This window comes from Mya arenaria, chromosome 5 (assembly GCF_026914265.1).
Source record: "Mya arenaria isolate MELC-2E11 chromosome 5, ASM2691426v1".
Lineage (NCBI taxonomy): Eukaryota > Metazoa > Mollusca > Bivalvia > Myida > Myidae > Mya > Mya arenaria.
Window position 1 is genome coordinate 65,545,647 of NC_069126.1, and position 23,183 is coordinate 65,568,829.

The window sequence follows — 23,183 nt, forward strand, 5'->3', positions numbered from 1 at the left end:
CTTTTAACTAGGCCTTTCAATTGTATACACATTAAACCCAAATGACGAATGTTCGAAAAACCAATATAAGTTAACGGACAAAATAGTTGGCTCGGTGTGTTTGTTTAGGTACCATTCCGAATTTTTAATAAACGGAAAGTAAAAGTGTGATACTAAGAGTTTTAACCATGTTTAAGACTTTAGAGCAAAACAGTACATCTCACTGTTTCCCGTCAACCAGTATAGTCAAAATTAAAAGGAACGTACTACCTTATTCCATCTTAATTCATAGTTTGTCACGCATGCGTATGAAACTAGGGTATTGCATTACTTGTGTAGAAATATGGGAAAACATATTGGAGTTTTGTTTATAAGTGTTCTTATATTCATTTCACGTTGTGGTAAGAGTTATTTTTATTTGTAGAATAATATCAAATGAATGATATGCCTGTAAACTCACAAATGATTTAGTTGTTTGTTATACGTTTACCACAGTTAAATTATGAAACGGTTTTTCTGCTAAGTTACCCAGCTTGAGTTGATATTAATGTATATATTATACATCAAAATAGTTTAAATTATGTTCGGGTTTAACAATACTGTAAAAAAATTACCTTCAACAGGATAGGAGCTATTTTGTATATGCTTTCTCTAATTGAAGAGTGACAACGACGAATAGAAAAATAAAAGTTAAACGATATGTTAACCTATCAATTTTATTTCGCATGTGTAGAATATTATTAAAATAATGTCCGACTTAGTCCGCCGTCGTCGCTCGCGGTATCACACTGTTACGTCCGCTCTCTACTATTCTTTATTATTTTGTTTTGTTATCCAGTTTTTATAAAACTTGGTCACACTGTTTTCGACCGAAGCCCTCTATTCACTCGAGAGTAACGGCCATTGAGATGTAACAAATTGAGTAATTTGAAAGTTGACGAATAAGTGTTGGTTCGCACAATTAAATTTCTAGTTATGAAACATAAATTGTTAAAAGTTGTCCAAACTTAAATGTGTGAGCTTTCTAACATGAGCATTTCTTATCCAATCACTACTCGACATAGTTATACTGGCAATGCGTATTATCTCTACAAAGTGATATCAATACTAATTTGTATTGCTCAAAAATTGTGAAAATATGGCCATATTCAATTTGTCTGCTCCATAGCATTTTCATCTAGTCGTAATTGAACATATTTAAAATGTGTTTGGACACAGTATCTTGAACAAATTCGATCAGCTAGACAGCCAGATTGCCCCATCCATTCTCTAGTTATTTCCCTTAAATTGTCTGAACTTTTGACCATTTTGTCCGCTCTCTATTTGGAGCATTGTTTATTCAGTATGTATGGACATAATATTTCTACAGCCAGATTGCATAATCTATTCTTGAGTTTTGGACCTTGAATTATCAAAAATTGAAAATGTTGACTATGGCCTCTCATTTTTAAATGGCTCAAATCCAATCTTAATGGGCAGGGGCGGATCTATGACTTTCTTAAAGGGGGGGGGGGGCACAACTAATTGTAAACATATTAAACTTGTTTTAATGCATCATTTTAATCATATAATGACATGGAATTAACATTTGTCTTCTCTGTCAATAATGTTTGGCAGAACAAATTGAATTAAATATATAGCATTTACTGATCTAAGATAAACCTTTCAAAAACAACAAAGATATATAGCCGGTTTGGGGAATCGAACCAGGGTCGACGGATTAACTGGTTATGTCATCAACCACTCGTCCACCTTAGACACTCATATATGCAGTAGAATAAATGCTATATAAACCTACAGTATATTGATTGCACTCAACGATACTGTAGGTACCTCGGATGCCATTGTTATTAAAGTTAACTGAAGTAAAAGCAACTTGACAACAAATTCCAAAAAGGGTTTCAAATAAATTATTATGTATTAATTTACAAAAGCTCTGGCATAATTCCGAGAACTAGACGATAGTAAAGGCCGAAATGGAAAGATTCAAGGCGGCAACGTTTTGAATTTAAACTTTTGGTAAATGCATGTCATGCACACACATATCTTGTTGACACACAATGACAATATTCAAAGCAATGACAAACATATAATGTGCACATGTTAACAGTTTAAAACAACTTATATTTCTGGTATATGGTATATTCCGAAAATAGTAAACTTACGCGTATAACTGCAGCAATATTTGTTTACTTTTGATCAGTTTGTGTATAATGCGTTGCCGATTTTTTTTTTATCGAATGTTCGGGCCCCAATGTCATTTTCAAGAGACTTTTTTGTTTCGTATACTATATTATACTCGATAATCAGGTTTAATTGTTTATTTGCTCAAATCCTTAAAAATGTATAAAAAAGTAATTGTGACAAAATAACTTATTTGTACAGTTAAATCAATAAAGATGTGCCCGAAAAAACGTTTATTGCCGGCCCGCTGGGGGGGCATGGGCCCTATGTGCCCCCCCCCCCCGGTAGATCCGCCACTGATGTGAAAGGGTGACAATGGTAATGAACCAATAATCGTGATTGCTTTTGATAAACAACACGTTTGAATTATTTATTTTATGCCGCATAAAATCGAAAAACAATCGACTTGATTCATTTTCTAACTTAATCATTTCTTATCCAACCTTTACCAAATATGCATAATGGTCAAAATGTGTTTATGCATATATAATAAAAGAAACATCTTCACATTTATCAATCACGTGCTACAGCCCTTTTCTAGATCATTTTTACCCAATATTACCAAAATTGTTACCACTTTTGAACGGCATAAATTCTTGCACAAGTTGTATATTCTACAAAATAGCAACAATCATATTATATGAGTCTCGATTAAGTTGATGCACTAAATTACGTCACAAAGGTGCATTTGCACTTAAAATATGACTGATAATAGATTGAATGTGTTTCCGTTTTTAAAGCAATGATTGTTTTGTATAAATGCTCATTAGCAAAATTGAGCCTGAACAATGACTTTATTTGCCTTTTTGATAAACAATCACAAATGATCTATTTTTATATTATTTTACATACAACACATAACCAGTAATTCGTTGACGCTTTTTCTAATATCAACACAATGTTGCAGACTAAGAATAGCAATTATTAATTGCTTAATCCCTATATTTAAACATATATTCGTAAATATACGTAGGACGCACGCTTTCGAATACAAGCAACAGTTTACATTACCGATATTTTGTTAGTAAGAAAGTGTATATCGATTTAGACATTACGTTTGTATAAAAGTTTTGACTTATTTTCAACGCTCTCGAGAATTAGGATTGCATGTATTGTTTAATTTCACAGAATGTACAGATGTCGTCCTTTCAAAGGATCGTGAATTTGCCACCGAAAATGAGACGTTGACATTCATCTGCTCCACCGGGTCAGGCTATGAATTTGTTAGTTTCTTAAACGAAACAACTCCCATTGGAAGTATCTCTTATACTGGCGATATTTGTCACACGAGTATTAAAACAGCCAACTGTTCCTGTGTGAACGTAACTACCTACACGTGTACAACAAATACTCTAACCAGATTGAATAATAATGAACCATGGCGATGTAGAGCAACGCGGAATGGCATTGGAAACCAAAGCAATATAGTTTCTATCGTTGTAAAAGGTAAACTTATTGGGGGGGGGTATTTTCTAGTCAAACATGTATAGTTATATTTTGGTGAATTTGGTGAAGGGTCATAAATCAAGTATGAGAAGCATCTTTCTTTACTACTAAGTAGGTCCCATCAAATTTAGCTGTTAAGTATTGAAATACCGCGTGAAAGTTTATGTTTACGCAAGTTTTGACATCCGTTCATTTTCTTGTTACTAAAACATTGAATAAATAACACCCGTTCTGCGCGCAAATATATTCTTATTATTATCTTTAGTACAGTACAAATCTGTTTTAATGTATTGCTTTTACTTGCTTTTACTGTATAGTGACACCCTTTTGAGGTTTGACATGTTGTTTGATAGTACCAATCAGGTTGGCTATAATCCCAGACGTAGTCAATCCAATGATTATTAACGAATGGAAGGAACTAAGAGTAATATGCGAGGCACCTAATGGTATACCTGCGGCAAATATCAGCTGGTTCCTGGTTAATCAAACAGATGATTACGGCGATGATTATATTTTACATCATTCGATAAGAAATGTTATTGCTAATACTGATAAAACATACACATCCGAGAACACCCTGACATTTAATGTGAGCAGGGAAAATCAGGGCATAGAGATGTACTGCAATGCAAGTAACGATGAAAACCACGTAGTATCGAGCGAAATGATCCGTCTTGAAGTTCGATGTAAGTTTGTATTCACATCTAATTGCTTTTCTTATAAAGTTAGTATTGGTTGCAGATGTTTGAGTAACAGGTTGAGTGATACTATATATCATATGTACACATCGCCACCTTAATGCATGAATTCAAGTTTTGCTCTTATATCTGTATAAAGTTAATAAGATATTGCACTAGTTTGAAGATATGGTTGCAATGAAATGTGTAAAATTACCGTAAAACGCTTCTGTGAGTCAAAACATGCATACATGTACATATCGAGTTACGCAAAAGGCCTTTAAGTCCATCTGCAACTTTTGTCTTTGCGCCTAACAAAATATACTAGTACAAGTAGTGTTTAACAAAAGTATTGTTTTACTGATTGTGCGTTTCTTATATTAAATTTAGACCTTCCAAAGCAAGCGGTTAACATAAATAATCAGCAAGATTATGGAACTTTCTCTATGATTCGGAATTCTGGCACAGAACAGTCTTTGCAGTGTTCTGTTTATGGTGGCAATCCCTTCGCTAACCTTTCATGGTCGTGTTACAATGGTACCCAGACTGACATGAATACTCCCTCAAGTGCTGTCAGCAATGTTTCCTGGTTTGCTGGTGACTTTAATGACGCGATTTGTACCTGCAATGCCTCTCATTTAATTGGATGGACTAAGACGCAAGCAGTGGCCATTAACGTCCTCTGTAAGTCATAACATCAAATATTTTATCACTTTATGTTAGTTTAAGAAACTATCATGTGTTTCCGGTGCGGATCGAAAAACAATTGACCCGAGGGCACGTGCGAAAGCTGGTAACGAGGTTTGCCGGTGAACACGATATCCCGAGCTTAGGATTTTTCCATTCGTGCCAGAAATACATGATTCAAGCCAGTTTCTATCATAATCACAGGTTAATATGTATAACTACATGACCAGTTATTAGTTTGGTAGCTGATCAACAGTTACGAATTTCTTGTGGGGAAACTATTTTATTTTGTTTATTGCATATTCTTTGATTTTGCTACATTTGGTAACAAATCTATTTGAGACAATTTGACAAGAAGTGTATCACTTTTCAATTCATAAACAAACTGTATCGGGAAAAAACAACAAATATTTGTATCATCACCGTCTTAGATTTAAAGTTTCAATTCAAAAATCGGCTGTTTCTATTTCATTTAAATAAAAACAGAAACAAGTCCAATAGTCGAAAATTTAAACATAAAAAGTGTATTTTTAATTTTAATTTTGACTAGTAACACGGGAAGTCACCTCGAAAAATAATAATCATTATTTACTGTCAATGTCCGGTACACCTTTGGCCGTACCTTTTCATTGTTATGAACAAACGTTTTTGTGAATTCTTTAAAGATTTTTTGTCTATGTCATGTTATAAGAAATATTCGAGATACAGGTATAATTAGACTTTAACCTAAGGCCGATAGACCAGCTATTCAATTCGTGTATGTAATTGCATGATATTGATTTAACGCCTTTAAGTAGAATATTTCAAAAATGTTGGATTTTTGTTTCAGTTACACCGACTCTTATAAAATGTACGGTCGGTAATAGAACACTGTTTTCGGGTATTTTAAACGTGACATTATGTTCAAATGTTACATTAACTTGTGAAAGCCTCGGGAATCCTCCACCTACCAATTATACCTGGATATGGCCATACCATAATATAACTACGGGGCATCTTCTCTCGTTCAATAATATTCAACGGTGGTTTGAAGGAAATTACACACTTTTGGTTGAAAACGTTATGGATCCTAGCATTGGACCAACAGTGACTGGATACGCTAATGCAACATTTGACGTGCATGTTCTTTGTAAGTTATTAAAGTGTTCGTGTATACTTTGTGTGAGTATATATGTTGCATATTAGAATCAGTATAGAGTATAAACTAATACAAAGTTTCATAATTCTGTTTGTAATAAATTGTTAGAGTTTTATATAAAATTTATAAACACTTAAGCATAAGCTTTCATTCAAACGCTGTAAATTGAAATGTTTTTACACTGCCTTTTCACTTGAATATGCTTTATAGTCATCTTAGTATACGAGACCGAAACAATAAGGAATCTGCTACTAAATGGTTTTTGTTAAATGTTGGCAAGTTGTGAACATGTATCTTTGTACATCCTTAAATCGAATGAATAAACTTTCATGTACCATTGAATTCGGTTTCAATGCACGTTTTCCATAAACAGATCACCCAGACACACCTACCTTTAGGTTTGAACCGCACGTTAATAATTTAACGATAAACAGCCTTAGTGTAATAAGGAATGAACAGATAAGAATTGCCTGTATCTCTGACGGAAATCCACCACCATCTTACAATTGGTCAACAGGACAAAACGTGCAAATCATCAATTATACAGCACCAAACAGTGATACTAACCTTACGTGTGAAGTTTCCAATACATTGTACCCAACTGGTGCAAGTAGTAAACACGCTGCTGTTAAATCAATTCTCGAAATAAAAGTTTTGTGTACGTATGAAGTTTTTAATTTTATGAACGCATTTGTGTATTGTTTATGCTATAAAACACTGATGGAAGCTTGTAAAGGTTACTTTAATAATAAGATTAATTTTGCGAGTTTGGTTTCGCTACTGCTGCACTAGTATCTGTAACGTATCTTATTTGTTTCTATCATTAGTGTATGTTAACAGTTAATCCTTTTTATTCAGTTCCGCCAGAAACTCCTGTTATTGTGATTAACTCAAGGTGCCTAAATAAGCAAACGTTAAAACAAAACGTTATTCAAATATTAGAACATGATAAAATGAGTGTGGAATGCTTCGCTGATGGAAAACCGGAGCCAACATACCAATGGACCAATTGTTCACAGTCGTATAAATTTGATATTTTAAATGTCTCTAAAGAAGATAAAGGAACATATGTTTGCAATGCTTCCAACATAATGAACCAAACATACGGAGATACTGTAGTGGGACGAAATGATTCATCATTTGATCTCGATATATTATGTGAGTTACTTGTTCTAAATGCAAATGAATAGTGATGAATTTAATGTATTTCCGGTACCTGCATAGATAAGTTCGTCTGAAAACCCATGTATGTTACATGGTTGTACTGATCTTTAAACATTTTTTGAGTAACATTGAACGATATAAACTGTTGACATATTGCAAAGGTGATACTTTTTTTTTCTTTTTCGGTGCGACATTCTTCAATTAATCGTTTGAATTTACGCACAATAAGTTTATCAAAAAAACATTTTATTACTCAACATAGCATTAAATATGTGCGAAATGTATTGTTAGCAAACAGGGCCATAATTCTAAACCAGTTAATAAATTTATTGATAGTCATTTTTCAATTTTAACTTCAATGTTCTAAACAGTGAAATTTATGGCACACATATTTTTCTGTAAAAAGACGGGATATATAATAAATTATGTGTATTTCGTTTTACAATAATTGTTGCAGCTATTTCTTAACGTGCAAAAATATATTCTAATTTTTGTGTGTACCCCAAGATTACAAGTTTGTGCTTCTAAAAAATCTCTTCTCTTGAATGTAAAATATGGTTTGATTTACCAACGGTGTACTGTCTAACAAGATTGGTGGTAACTGTTGAAGACAGCTGTTATTCTTAATCGTTTAGATCCACCCAAAATAACAACACTTAACACATCCGTTGAGGTCCTTGAAGGTGTTAACTACAGTTTAAATTGTGAGGCAGAGCCGGGAAATCCAAAGAATACATCATATTATTGGACAAGTACAACACAACCTGACATATCTGGCCAAAACCTCATCATAAAGAATATTTCTCGAGCCGATGAAGGCATTTTTACCTGTTCTGCACACAATATAATGAAACCGACTGGATGTACGGCAATGGACGGAAGCGATGTGAAAAATGTTACCATCGATGTGCAATGTATGTATTACGGTTCAGCTTTAACTTGTAAAAGATCATCCCATTATTGCTATCTTAGATGCAAAAGAAAAACTGCATTGCAAAGATACATCCAAATGTATCCAAATACTGAAATGATTACACTGGTGTCTCTAAAGTATGCTTTGTATTAGGCATGAATGTATGACACACTTAGACAAAAAGCGGTTTAGATCTGGTATTAGGATAACTGTTAGTCATTCATAAACGATCATTATTGGTTTGTTAGAAGATGTAGGACACATAATACTGCTTCATGACCCTGGCTTTGGTTTTGAATGGGTCGAATACGAAATATGGAATAATACAAATGGCTCGTACGGCTATTTTAACGCATGTATACTAACTACTATGTTTGTACATTGCCATTGTTGTCCATAAAGGGAAATGTAAGACAGGACGTTCTTAATAAATGTTTTGCATTTCCATGTTTATGAAACCTAGAATAACCAAATGCCAATTTTATTTTCATATTTTTGCCAATTCTTCAATACATAGTTCTTAAACATTTGTTTAACAGATAGTAGTTTTTTACGTGCTACTGGTCATATGCTGTTATCAACTAGTGAAAAATACTACAATATTGTCTTTATTAATTGAAACTTGAATAAGACTTATAACATTACGGTCTGCAAAACGTAATGTTACATAATTATGTTTAAAGGTTAATTTACTTCTCTCCTCAAATGCATATTTTGGTTAATAGTGTCCATAAAATATGTTTATCTACTTAACCATTAGTGTTTTTTATTTCAAAACTTTTGTTAGTCTTTATGAGCAAAGAGTTTTCATTTACACTTCTTAATTTTAAGTTCCTATATGTATAGATAAGGCGTCCATCATTACGTTTACGGCTATGAATACTACGAATACTACAGTTCAACACGGTGATGTAGTAACCTTTGCGTGTGAAGTAGATAGTGACCCACCTGCTGATATCAGCATATTATCAAACAATGGATCGACACTTAAGAACATCAAAGGCAATAATATGTTCAATTACACCAAGAACAGTTCATGCTTAGAGGACATTGGTCAGTTTTCTTGTATTTCTGAAAACAAACATAACCGTAATCAACCAGACATAAGGACCATTACATTGGATGTCGAATGTAAGTGCACACTATCATTCATCGAATGATGTTTTATATTCATTTAATGTCTTGCTCAATAGTTTGTATAATGTATATAATTGAATTATTTGAATGATATTATGCATATTGATAAAATGTGTTACCATACAAACGAGTTATTGAAAAACACTAATATGAACAGTATATAAAAGCGGTTTGTGTTTTATAGAACACTATCGACATTGTTATGGCTTATTGTGAATAGAGATAACATGCTTGGAAAAACATCAAAAAACCTAAAATACATGCGAGTCGAAACGTCAATAGAGCTACAACGTCATGTTCGCGACATGCTTCAACTATTGTGTATGGCCATAACCACACAGTGTCCGAACATTTAACAATAATTACAAAATAAGAAATATGAACCTCAACTGAGCCAGCATAAACTTGAAAGCATTGCAGAATAAAGTAACAAATTGTATAGTAACAGTCTCTTATATATGAGGCAGCAGTTTTAATGTCAGAGGTTTTTTGTTACTTGCTCATGTTTTTGTCCTTGCAGAAACATTAGCCTGTATTTCCAGGAATAATTCCTTTAAAAACAAAAAAAAACATAATATATTTATATAATTAACTTTAAATAAGGAAAATATGTTCAAATACTCAAACATTAGCGTCGTGGCATTAAATTACCGATATTATAATTAAATATATAGAAGTAGCAATTAGACGATTAAGTATGGTTTGAAATTTATTATTTCATCGTCTGTTTTAATTCTTATATAATTGTTTGGCGGCAAATGTTATACTTATTTTCCTGGTAATTATTACAGGTTCGCCTTTTTATCGACCGAATTACTTCCAAAATACAACAATCTCAACTAGACCGGGGAACTTCGTAGTACTTAATTTCAGTGTGTTTTCGAACCCTCCACCAACCCAGTTTACATGGACAAACATTTCAAACAGTATGCAACTTCCGATTCACACAACAACATCTGACAGAGTTATTATCAACACTACTGCAGATGACATGTCCTCTTCGCTCATAATAACAAGGGTGGAGCCCTGGGACTTCGGTAATTACTCTGTAGAGGTTGAAAACGAAATTGGCAGCATGATCGAAACGTTTCTCATCGTTGTAGAGGGTAAGTGATTAAATTTATATAGATATATGCAGTGCTCTTTCCAACATGTTTTTGCTACAATGCCATCAATCTCTTCTGTAAGCTACGACAACCAAGATCTTAAAATGCCATTCATTCAGAGATACTAATTTTTGTAAGGCTAACTCTAACTTATGTATACATGAAGAAAAATCACAAAACAAAGGTCTCAACTGTCTTCTCGTTATCTTTTTTTGTACGTTTAAGTACCATCAACTTCACCTGGCCCACCTATTATTAACGTTTCACCGGATGAGCAGACTAATACAAACACCATTGGCGCTGTCATAGGCGGTTCTGTTGGTGCAATAACTGCTGTAGTGATAACTGCAGTCGTTGTCATAGTTTTCGTTTATAGGAAGATGAAAGGTAAATGAAGTATTTTTTTCTGAGCATTATGTTTCGACTTTTGATTATGGCATACTGCCAAAAAATGATATGTCGACTGTGTTCTTATAAGTACTTGCTTGCTTCTTCTATTGATCAATCATATAATTTTTAATGTTTTCTTCATTGCTCAAAACAGTGAAAATTATGTTTATAAACAACCGGGTGTGTACTATATTAATTGTATTTCGTTTTCCTTACGTGCAAAAGTATGTTATGCATGTACTTTAAGATTAAAGATATAAGAAATATAAAGAAATAAGATAATAATATTTAACCATGACTTGGCCTATAAACATGTGCAAATAACAGCACTAACAATCGACCAGACGTATTCTTAAAAAAGTAAGGTATACGCCTGTTTAGGGGTGGTGGATAGAATTGCACTTTCAAACATAACTATTCGGATGCCGCTTGAGGCTCCGAAGATTTTTGTCTCCCGAATGTAATAAAATGATTTGATTCACCAACAGTGTTCTGTCTTGAACGAGATTTATAAAAAAACGATAACTGTTTTTCTTTAATCTTTCAGATCAACAAAAAGTAACAAAATTTAGCACATCTGTTGAAATATATAATTGATAGATATATTTGTATAGATATGTAGTTGCTGTATTGATGATATTCATCATACTTAATGTTCATCATAAGAGTGTTAAATACATGTAGTTTTAAATGTTTAAACATTTTTTTTTTATTTTAGGCACAGCAAATTATAACAACAATAATTTACAACTGTAAGTTACGTGAGTTTTAACACAGATTCAAATATTGTATTACTTGCACGTTTTACATAATATATAACATTTTTTAGTCATCTGCATGATAAAAAACTTCATAAAAATCCTACAACACCCATATTGTTAAATGCAGTTTACAAGATACGCGTCATGAAAGTGGAAAAATGGAGACAAGTTTTGACAAGGTTTTACCGACCAATGATGACGCTCCAATGAATGAAGAAGAAAAGAACATATATGGAAACATACAGACGAATGATGCTTTTGGGAACACGTTTACAATTAAAACACTACGGGATACGATACGACAACTAAAACTAGATCCCCTACCCTTGTTTAAAGAATTTTACGTAAGTTTACACACTACTCAGTGTTGTATTGGTAAATAAAAGTCAATTAAGCCTCACGAAACGGTTTTCCGTCTAAAGTAATTTCTATTGGTATACTATGCAAGCATTAAGAAAGTTATCAAGAAATAAATTTCACTATTTTATTTCAGTCACTGCAAATGGGTTTGAAATACGACACAAAACACGCACTGAAGAAAAATAATGTTGCAAAAAATAGATACAGAAGTGTCTACCCATGTGAGTAGCATTTCGCGATTTTAAGTGTTTTCGACGTTGCATTTACCTTTACATTCGCTTCAGCCTATTTAGTAAGGAATGTCGTTAGGGCCATCGCCTATGAATGTGTTGATCTGAAACGCGATACTCGATAGTACGATGATGAAATCACGAAACTACGATAGTGAAAACGCGACAGTACGATGATGAAAACGCGACAGTACGATAACGAAAACGCGATAAAACGACAGTAGGATGATGATAATGCGATAAACTGTCGTGTTTTCATTATCGTAATTTTGCGTTTTCACCATCGTAATATAGTGATTTCGCGTTTTCATCATCGTACTATCGACAAAGACAATTCATAATTTAATCTTTATTGTGGCAATCGTTGCTTAAACTTTAAATGAACAGTATTTCAGATCAATTCAAAATGCGTGATAAAAGCTTCAGTTGAAGACATAATTCAATGTCTAAATGCAAGCACCCCTGAAACCGACATTTTTTTCTATGCGCATGCGCACCCGAAGGCGATAGTACGATGATGAAAACACGACAGTACGATGATGAAAACGCGATAATACGATGATCAAAACGCGTCAGTACGATGATGAAAACGCGATAGTACGATGGTGAAAACGCAATAGTACGATGATATAAACACGACAGTATATTGATGAAAACGCGATAGTACGATGGTGAAAACGGGATATTACAATGGTGAAAATACGACAGTACGATAATGAAAACGTGATAGTACGATAGTGAAAACACGTCAGTACGATGCTGAAAACGCGATAGTACGATGATGAAAACACAACAGTACGATGATAAAAACGCGATAGTACGATGATGAAAACGCGATAGTACGATGGTAAAGACACGAGAGTACGATCATGAAAACGCGCTAGTACGATGGTGAAAACGCGATAGTATGTTGGTGAAAACACGACAATACGATGATAAAAACGCAATTGTACGATGTTGAAAACACCACGTATACGATGATGAAAACGCGATAGTACGATAGTGAAATAGCGATAGTACGATGATGAAAACACGACAGTACGATGATGAAAACGCGATAGTACGATGATAAAAACGCGATAGTACGATGGTAAAAACGCGAAAGTACAATGGTGAAAACAGGATAGAATATCGCACAATCATCATCGTACTGTTGTATTATCGCGTGTTCGTTATCGTACTGTCCCTTTTTCATTATTTTACTGTCGCGTTTTTGCCATCGTAGTTTCGTGAGTTCGCGTTTTTATCATCGTACTGTTGAGTATCGCGTTTCTGATCAACACATTCATAGGCGATGGCCCTCACGGCATTCCGTAATTTGGTGCTTAATTTAAATGCGTGTTTTGTTACCATTGTTTCATGCGTTTGTTCCCGACAGTTCATATTTCAATAATTTCAGACGATGCCAGTAGGGTGGTCCTTCCCTTCTTGAGAGGGGATCTAGAGTCTGATTTCATTAATGCCAGTTACATCGATGTAAGTGTATTATATTTGTTGCAGTGAAGATATATAAGTATTTCATTGTAGAGTATTTGGTATAATTGTTATTTTTTCAAAACAAACAAATTGACAGTCGCTTAATTCCATGACAATAGCAAACCACTAGAACTAACATTATTCATAAAAATATTGTTTTATTTAGCTTCAAATATTGAGGCAATGTGCTGTACTCCGTAGATATGGATATAAGATTCTTCTAAGATGCGTAGTTCAACGCCAACTCATCTGCTTCTCATGTGACTCGCGCATTAGAAGTTAATTCGTCAAAAATCATGATCACACTAAAAAGATTATAATATTATACATTTTATACCTAATAGTTTTTGATATTATCATTGAAATCCTATGGTAAGATGCTAATACATTTATTGATATTACATGCTATGTATTGTGAATGCAATATTTGTTATATTCTGATTCCATTTTCCACAGGGATACTGTAAACCAAGAAAGTATATAGCTGCCCAAGGTAAACAGCCACATTGGTCTATAAACGTTTTTTATTATCATCACAGGTCTGTATGATATCATAATTTTAAAGGTACATGTATATCAAATTTAAATAAGAAATTGTTTGCTAACGCTAACAAAATTAAACATTGCTAAGATACGGCTCGATAAATGCTACACCTTTCAGGACCTCTCGAAAATACAATCAGTGATACTTGGAGAATGATTTATTCGGAAGACGTAAAAGTTATTGTCATGGTTACAAATCTTATCGAAACAGGAAAGGTATGTTTAAATGAATATTGAAGGACCTGACCGAGTTCAAACAAAAACGTATTGAATGAGAATATATATGATTTCTTATTTTGATCGATAACTTGAATAATTGAATTATTTGGGTTTTTAGAGAAGTTGGACATTTAATTTAAAACATATGACTTTCATAATAAGCTCTCTGAAATATACAAGAACACATATAAGTAACATAATTTGAATACAAATACACATTTTAAATGTGCATGGATCATATATGTGTGTGTCATTTTAATTCTTAATGCTTACTTTCACCCTTCACATGTACAAATGGGTCAATATTATGATCATTATGGTAATTCTAAATACAAAACATATATTCTTGGAATATGAATACATTATGCATTCAGTTGCGAATGTTTAATTGCAGAGAAAATGTTTTCAATATTGGCCAGATGACCGTGCAACATACGGAGAGTGTAATGTCAAGCTTGATCAAGTTGAAGAGTATGCTGACTTTGTTGTCAGGCAAATAACATACAGCATGGTAAGGAGACGTTTCTGATTATAGAATATCGATATGAATTCATCGATAATGCAGAGGAAGCGTCTGAATGCATAAAGAGCACCACAATACAGCATATGTGGTCGAAGTTCATTGTCGTGATCAGAATAATAAGTTTGCATTTGGCATTTTAGTATTTGATACTATAGTACAGTTTTTCTTTGATATCTTTAACCCAATCTCATTTAGGAAGGTACACGATTTGAACGACAACTGATTCAGTTTCATTACACATCATGGCCCGACAAAAATGTACCTGCGACGGCTTTGTCTTTAGTGCAATTTTGGAGAAAAGTTAGACAGAGCGAATTTGTGGAAAATACACCTTGGATGGTGCATTGCAGGTTGTTTTGACTTATATTTTATTCATTATCACATGCATATCTTGTAAGCTGTAAAAAGAAACATTCCTTTACACTGCAAATCTTATTCTGTTTTATTGTATTATTTGTAAAAGGATTTTATTTAAACGTTAATAAAGGTCATTTTTATGTAAACAAGCAATAATCATTTTTCTTAATTTAGGCAAGGAAACAAATCCAATTAATCAAACGAACGTTCCATCAGGTAAAGTATTTTGCATCGCTTTCAATCATAAAAAAATGAAACATCATTTCAGCGCTGGTGTAGGAAGGACCGGGACCTTCATTGCCTTAGACTACCTTTTTGATCAAGGGAAGGTTGATGGGAAACTGAATGTTCCAGAAACTGTGAATCTTCTAAGGGAGCAGCGAATTAGCATGGTTCAAACAAAGGTTTGAAACAATGGCCTACTTTGGCTCTGTATTAAATGTTCGCCATAATGGTTTTGACATGCGCACCTATATGTTAGACCAATAGTGCGAAATATTGATAGGTCTAGTATTCCTGATTCAAAACTATGTATATTATAGGAGCAGTATCTGTATCTGCATGAAGCTATCACAGAATTACTATCCCCGGTTGGGCAGATTTTTACTCCTGAAAATAGTTTGAGGTTACGGTCAACTGCAACAGAAGAAAGCAAATTGAAGAAAGAATTCAAAGTATGTTTGTTTTTTGAATGGTATACTTTAAAAAAATAATCTCGAAATATTCGAATGATATTAACGATAATTTGACTCTATGTTACATATCATTCGCTTCATTAGAAGCAATTTGTGTCACCTGTCCAATACTTTCTAATTTAGGTAATAACAAATTCGATCGTAAGCGTTAAAACAGACTTTGAAGAAAACGACTCCGATTTAAAAAGGATGCCCGACGGCCTATTACCGGAAAACATTTGCAAGTCAATAGACCAAACCGTCATACCAGGTTTGTAAAGTTATGTTACATGTTGAAAATTAAATTCAATGTTACATTATTTTTATATGAATGTTGTAAACTAGGATTCGTAAAAACAAGCTTTATAAAAATGGTATCTGCATACAACTCGATTGTTCTTCATAGTTTTAGATTAAGCTTATATGATAAGTTTTGCTATTCTTGATACTTTTTAATTAAATGGGCTATTAAGTATTCATAAACCAGTTAACTCCCAAGTGAAAAACTGTTTTGTTGACAGTTGAAAATCCCTAAATTTACATATTTGTTTTTAATGTTAAAATTGTAATCTTTATTGCTTTGTTGTGGCGTTGTGTGTCAGTCATCGAACGTCTTTTGAGCTTTGAACAACCCGCCCCTGTAGGTATATCGCTCGTAAACCGGTTAAAATAAAACAATGGGAAGAACAAGTACCTCCCAGAATCAACTCTAATTTTAACCAAACTTATGTCCAAAAGCAAAATAATCAAGGCCAACCAATGCACATACAGGAGAAAGAACGCTACAAGAAAATAAATAAAAAAAATATTCAGTGAGTTTCTCCTCAGTATTTCACTGAACATTCCAAGGTACTTACCCCGACAGTTATATATAACGATTTTTTTATATTAGTGTAAAGTGTTTTTGCTTGTGGCGTTGTGTATCTCTCGTTCAATGGTTGTTTTCTTTATAAACGTATGTTTAATGTAAGGCTGTTGGGCTTGTCCCTGTACCTTCCATCGTCTTATATTTGTAAACATGTTTATGGCATTCTTTCTTTGGCTACTGAACTTGTTCCTTAAGGTTTTGAATCATTTTTAAGTCAAAGCCAACGACAGCTTCATTTCTCGATGTATTTCACACAACAGATAAACTGAGGCTTAAAATAATACGAAGGGACAAAACAGTTGATAAATATGTCAGTTTATTTGAAACGAAATAGGTTTTTTAAATTCCGCTCTATTAAATGACACTTGTTGTTGATCAGTGGTACAAAAGAGAAAATGACCTCTTGTAGAAAATATATACAAATGTTTCTAAATACATACGTATGAATACATATATATTGAAAACTCCAGATTCAGATTACAAAGTCTTTTATTCAGATTTTTGCCTGGCAACACCATCAAATGTAGAATATCGTAAACATGTCTCCTCAATTTGACTACTTTTTACTTTCCTAATAGACAGTCAATCCATTTTGACTACCAAAAAACCGATCTCCCGTTTATGAGTTTTGTAGTTCAACTAGCCAATTTACTTTTGAGTTAGATTCAGCATTTATAGTTCACATAGCATAAAAAGAAAGTTTTTGGTGTTATCTGGACACAGGCTATTTTCGATTCCAAACCCTGGTTGGTAAATATAAACAAAGATACATTGTGAAAGAGAGATATTTCGAACACAAATTGTCATTGTGAATCGTAATAGCTGTATTGTTTGGTGTTACTTTAAATATGATCGAAAGAAATATAAAAGATACAATAAAACTCCCTGAAGCATATTGACATAAATCACCGACCATATTCAAATGAAACCAGAATGTCTACCCAAGTGTCAACTCCAAATGGTTATAGAAATTTAAAAAAATAATATTAAATTGACGCGTTTCAAGATCAGTGAAAACAAGTGATTTTTCCTTAATTGTATAAAAAGCTTGCTATTCGTTTATGATAGGTTAGAAACTGTAAATCACATTGTTTCTACATACTGGTATACATTTTGAAAACTTTGTGACTACATTGTTTCAGATGACCTCTTTCGGCCATTGATTTCCACAGGAAATGATTTCATAAACGCTGTTTATATTCCGGTTTGTAGTTCATTTTTCGTTTTTTTCAAAGGGGTTTCCTATACAAAGACTAATACCTTGAATTTAAACAGATGCAGTGTTTCTATCGTTGGAAGTTTGCTGCTACCTATTTATTAAACCTGAATAAGCCGAGAGTTGTTTTATTACAGCATGTTTTTATTTGAATCTGCAATAAGTCATGAAAACGAAAATCTCGATCTACCGATCGACGGGGACAATGTCTGAATCGGGCCTTTGCAAACTCAACTATTTTATTTTACTTTTTCATAAAATGTTTAAAACATAATTGAAACTATCAACATAAGGGCTGTTTTGTTGGAAGATAATCTATGTGAGTAAATGCAAACAAATTAAGAGTAATTGTTACTTTATATATATATATATACATACTTCAGACATACAGAGATGCCGAAAAGTATATTGTGACGCAATATCCGTTACAAAATACTGTTCTTGACTTTATTCGGCTTTTGTGGGACCACAGCATTGAGGATGTTGTTTTACTCGACGTAGGAGATGAAAAGGCAAGTAAACAATATATGTAGATATATGGAAATACATAATGTATTTAATATATGATTATATTATATGTGAAACAGTTCCATAAGAGAAAAATCCTTAATGCATTCTAGTATCCATACATAATATGTTCATTTTTAAACCACAATTTGCCTTTCAGCTGCATTGCTATTGGCCAAACAACAAAAGTCCCCTTTGTATTGGACCTTTTGTCATCAGTCTTTTATCCGTGGATGAGGGGAATAACTGCACAAATCGAAGAATAGATATATCGTTAGCCGAAAGGGTATTTATATAATTAATTAAATATTAACAACTTATTATTTCAGAATGTTTTGTTAACTTATATACATTTTGACACATTGTATTGTACAGCGTCAAAACAAACAGACGGTGGTGCATCAGTTCACCGCGTGGCCTGGATATTTGAATCTCTGTGAACCGAAGCCATTGACCGACTTCCTTCAGACGATCAGCAGGTTTGCAGGACCTGTCGTTGTACAATGCCAGTAGGTGTTTTCTATCAAGATCTTGGTCAAGATCTAGGTTTCATTATTGCATGGCTCTTCCGCAAAAACATTTAATATTATTTTAAACAGAAAAGTGTTTGTGTTACGTGTATGCCAAAATGTATATTATGTCGTTTTTCTTCTTGTACTGATGTCGGAATGTTGTCAATGAAATACGTTCTTAATACCTTTTTACTTTTAGTGATGGGTACTCACGAAGTGGGTTATTTGCGGCACTTTTGAGTATTGTTGACCGAATAAAAACCGACAAGGAAGTTGCAATAGCAGACACGGTCAGGGTGGTGAAACACCGGCGTCAGGCAGCTATTACTGATGTGGTAAGCTGGTGTTTGTGTCAAATGCGATAATGATAATGATGATGAGGATGATGATGATGATGATGATGATAATGATGGTGTTGTTGGTGGTGGTAGTGGTATAAGTGTTGTTGATGATGATGATGATGATGATGATGATGATGATGATGATGATGATGATGATGATGATGGTGGTGGTTTAAAACATTTGTAAATAATCATGTAATCTTAATGCTGATGGTTTTGGTGGTGGTTTTGGTGATGATGATGATGATGATGATGATGATGATGATGATGATGATGATTTAAAACATTTAAAAATAATATATTCATTTTAATGTCATTTATAGGAGCAGTACCAGTTTTGCCATGAAGTAGTATTTGAATATCTTAAGGGCAGAGAGAATCAAACAGAAGAAAAAGAAAATCAGGAGTATGTTAACATGACATTTCCCAAGTTCCTATAAATCAGACTATAACTGATTTAATAGGCATTGCAATAAAGGCAAGCTATTCGTTTGACAAAGTGCTTCATAAATCTATAGAGCTTAAAGATAACCTGAATATTGAAGTTGTGCAATTTAACGTTTGTCTGGGTCGATAGTCATGCAATCATTGAGTGAGACCATACGTGATATCGGCACGCTTACGGACACAAGGACACGAAATACGTGCTGTTTATCAGATATTTATGCACGATGTCATAATTTATTTCGCCGTTCAAGGTCACTTTGACGTCATCGTTAGGAAATTGTGTTTGCAAGTAACACATGCTATAAATATTGCGTGATTTAATACTTATTTATCGTTTTATAAATGACATTTATTAAGATGTGCTTTGGTCCGCATTTAAAGTAAAGATTCTTTTGAACAAATATCTAACGTATCTTGGAAGAGCAAAAATGAACAATCAACCAGGAAGATTAGACCTAAATTTGAATGTTCACCTTGACATTTAAGTGTGCATGTGCCTCTTGTCTTGTTTTGCATACCTGGCTCGATGTATTTGTTTAGTGTAGACATAAGGAAGATTTGTTGTATGCACTTAAAGTGGAAGACATACATCGGTTTGAGCAGTTTTTTTCAACTTTAAAAGTTTTTTTGTGTTTTGGTTCGCTACCAGCCGACATGCATTGCTGTTTTTTTGCGTAGTTATAAAGATAACTTATTGCGAAGGTCTTGAGATTGCTTCAGTTTGGCTATGTCAGGAATTTTGTCTTATTTGCTTCCTATATATGGCGCATTGAAATATATTCCATTTAATATATCAAGTATCCGGTCATCTTAAGTCAAAATAAGGATAATAGCGCACGTCAGACATACACGTAAACGTCTTATTGTACTGGCGAAGGCCGAAACAATCCTGCCCCAGTGAGATATCTTTGATTGAAATTAACATAAGTTAAAATGATATTTATTATACACAGACATGTACATATATTTGTCTCCGACTTGCTAGCATGATTTGTATTTATGCAGTTATAAGTGTTCTATAATTATTTGTGTTGCCGGCAATGTGAATTAGGCTGTTTGGATAATGCCATTCACTATCATACCTTGCATATATCTTTTTGTAACCATACTGACTGAATGTGATTGACTATTTGTATGTATGACTCGTTACTTGTGAATCATACAGTTTTTTACCGAAATGAAAGTACCCAGCTGAAAGTATTTTAATTTTAAGCTTTAAGTTAATAATAGTAACAATAATAATAACAGATAACGAGAAACTGTCTGATGGTTTTCACAATTTTTTTACACCATACAAGGACATTATATTTATCTTTGTTCACTGTACAATGCAAGCTACACCTTGTACCTTTTGTTCAAACTTATGTTTGGTAATCATTTAAAGTATGACTTTGCGTTGGGACTGTAATTTATTACGCCTTTTTGTAAAAAACAAAGGCATTGAATTCCAACTGAATCAATCTGATTTTATCTTCCTGTTTTGTGAATGGTATTTATTGTTTGAACATAATGATTTTGCCATGCTCTGAGGTATTTGAATAGGATCTTAGTTTCATATCTTTGGTTAGCTCGGTGCAATTCTAATTTTTCTTGCAATACTGTATTAACTGTTTTATATAACAACTATTTGATACAGTTTTTCATTTATAAATTGAGTTGTAATAAGGTATTGAGCGATGTAATCTGAATAAACACAACTTCCTCGTTGAAATGTTTTCGTTCCTGTGCATAACAATATTATATGATAATTAAGGGACTGTTTGTGTGCACGTTTCAGTTGCATTCATTTTAGGACTTTAAGGCTGCTTATACTTTTAAAATGTTGTTGTCTTTTTCTCAAGTGCACAGTTTCAAACTTAAGTACGATGACATGCTGACATTGCAACAATTCTTTTCCATGTGTTAACCTTAACCAGCCATATACTACATACAATGAACAATGAGCGTAGGTTTAAAATAAAGTAAGGCAGTTTATAAACATGAAAAACATAAATAATTGTTGCACCAGTTAAGAATTTAGTTTACATAACTTAAACACCCGGGTGGAGTTTTCTCACCCTTTAAAGTCGATTTTATTGTTCTTCCTTATAACAAGGTATTAGTTTACAAGTTTTTTTATATTATTTTCCTGCTTAGTTTCTGGGTGTTTTCCCAATTTGGTATGCTTTGTCAACATTTGAATAAAATCTGCTTGTCATATCTTTTGTAAGCTTTGTGGAATTTAAGTGTTTCGAGCAATACTGTATTAACTGTTTTATTATATCTGCTATTTGCTACAGATTTCCTCCTATATATCGATTTGCAATTTAGTAGTGCGTGTTGTAATTTGAATAAACAAATCTTCCTTGTTGAAATTGCGTCGTTCGTTTGGGAAACCTATATATTTCATGATAATGAAGGGGCGATACCAATGATCTTATCACTGTAAGTGTGCACTGTTAATATGACTTCCCTTTGGTGTGGAAAAATGACATTGCTAAAATGCCAATTGATATTATCTGACAAGTTTAAGTTATATATAGAACTAAATGCTGATGTTGCAACAATTTGGTTTCATATGTTAAACTGTACTTTAATCACCCGTATACATATTTGCATAACACCCACATCGATCGTATTGTTGGTAATAAAGTAAGGCAGATTAGCTTGGAAAACGATATTTATAACAACAATCAAACAGGTTCATTGTTGTAACCTTTGAAAGCCTATTGTTAAACTGACATGAAGAGACGTTCGCATTTTCCTCTCTTGACATGACTCATTCTGATTGTTTCAAACTTAAATAAACAGTCCGTGATGAGATTTTTATATAAACCTTGAACTTTTTATTTGTATCCATTGGTTTTCAATTACCTTTTCTAAATACAATATAGGTTTATGCAAAGAGAAACAAACTGAGCAAAGGTCTGAGTTTAATAACAACAATCGGTCGTTCATTCTTCTTCAATGCATGTTTTTCATTCATGTTTATCTCATCTACGCGCAATCAGTTACACCGCATTATGTTTTGTTATACAAAGGGAGAATACTACTGAATCTTGGTTTCTGTCTATATTTAGTAACAAAACAATATGCCCTAAGGAGTTGCATTTCCTTGTAAGTATACAGTACAGAACCAAATCAATTTATACTGCACCTAGAAAACACAAGTAAGTAGATAATAACAAGTAAGTTGTTATGCGCCTGGCATTGCACTGACGTTGGTTCCTCGAAGTTAATTGTGTTTAAATGAAATTGCAATTGAAATACCCCTTTATACTAAACGCTTTGGACGAATTAATTAATAATCGAAGCAAGCAAAAGTTGTACACATTGAACGCCGATACAC

The 23,183-nt window shown here is 33.3% G+C and overlaps 2 protein-coding genes across 5 annotated transcripts in view; one reads left to right on the forward strand and one right to left on the reverse strand.

Annotated features, from left to right (window-relative positions):
* The window catches only part of LOC128234636 (uncharacterized), a 108,765-nt gene that overhangs the window by 39,803 nt on the left and 45,779 nt on the right, over window positions 1-23,183 (reverse strand). The gene's annotated exons all lie outside the window — the stretch shown is intronic.
* On the forward strand, window positions 231-21,566 carry LOC128234634 (hemicentin-1-like). 3 transcript variants are annotated; one of them, XM_052948990.1, is made up of 28 exons: window positions 231-380; window positions 3,292-3,609; window positions 3,963-4,295; window positions 4,677-4,970; window positions 5,803-6,102; window positions 6,485-6,769; window positions 6,970-7,269; window positions 7,911-8,189; window positions 9,035-9,319; window positions 10,117-10,431; window positions 10,657-10,818; window positions 11,540-11,573; window positions 11,710-11,926; window positions 12,076-12,163; window positions 13,572-13,648; window positions 14,105-14,141; window positions 14,310-14,407; window positions 14,805-14,921; window positions 15,129-15,283; window positions 15,559-15,694; window positions 15,833-15,964; window positions 16,109-16,235; window positions 17,975-18,036; window positions 18,432-18,560; window positions 18,716-18,841; window positions 18,931-19,064; window positions 19,267-19,402; window positions 19,732-21,566. In XM_052948990.1, the coding sequence occupies exons 1-28, from the start codon at window positions 323-325 to the stop codon at window positions 19,846-19,848; spliced, it is 4,851 nt and encodes a 1,616-aa protein (XP_052804950.1). In that variant the 5' UTR covers window positions 231-322; the 3' UTR covers window positions 19,849-21,566. The 3 variants fall into 3 exon arrangements, with proteins under 3 accessions (XP_052804950.1, XP_052804951.1, XP_052804952.1); XM_052948991.1 differs by lacking the exon at window positions 231-380 and having other exon boundaries at window positions 3,475-3,609; window positions 3,927-4,295; XM_052948992.1 differs by lacking the exon at window positions 231-380 and having other exon boundaries at window positions 3,479-3,609; window positions 4,207-4,295.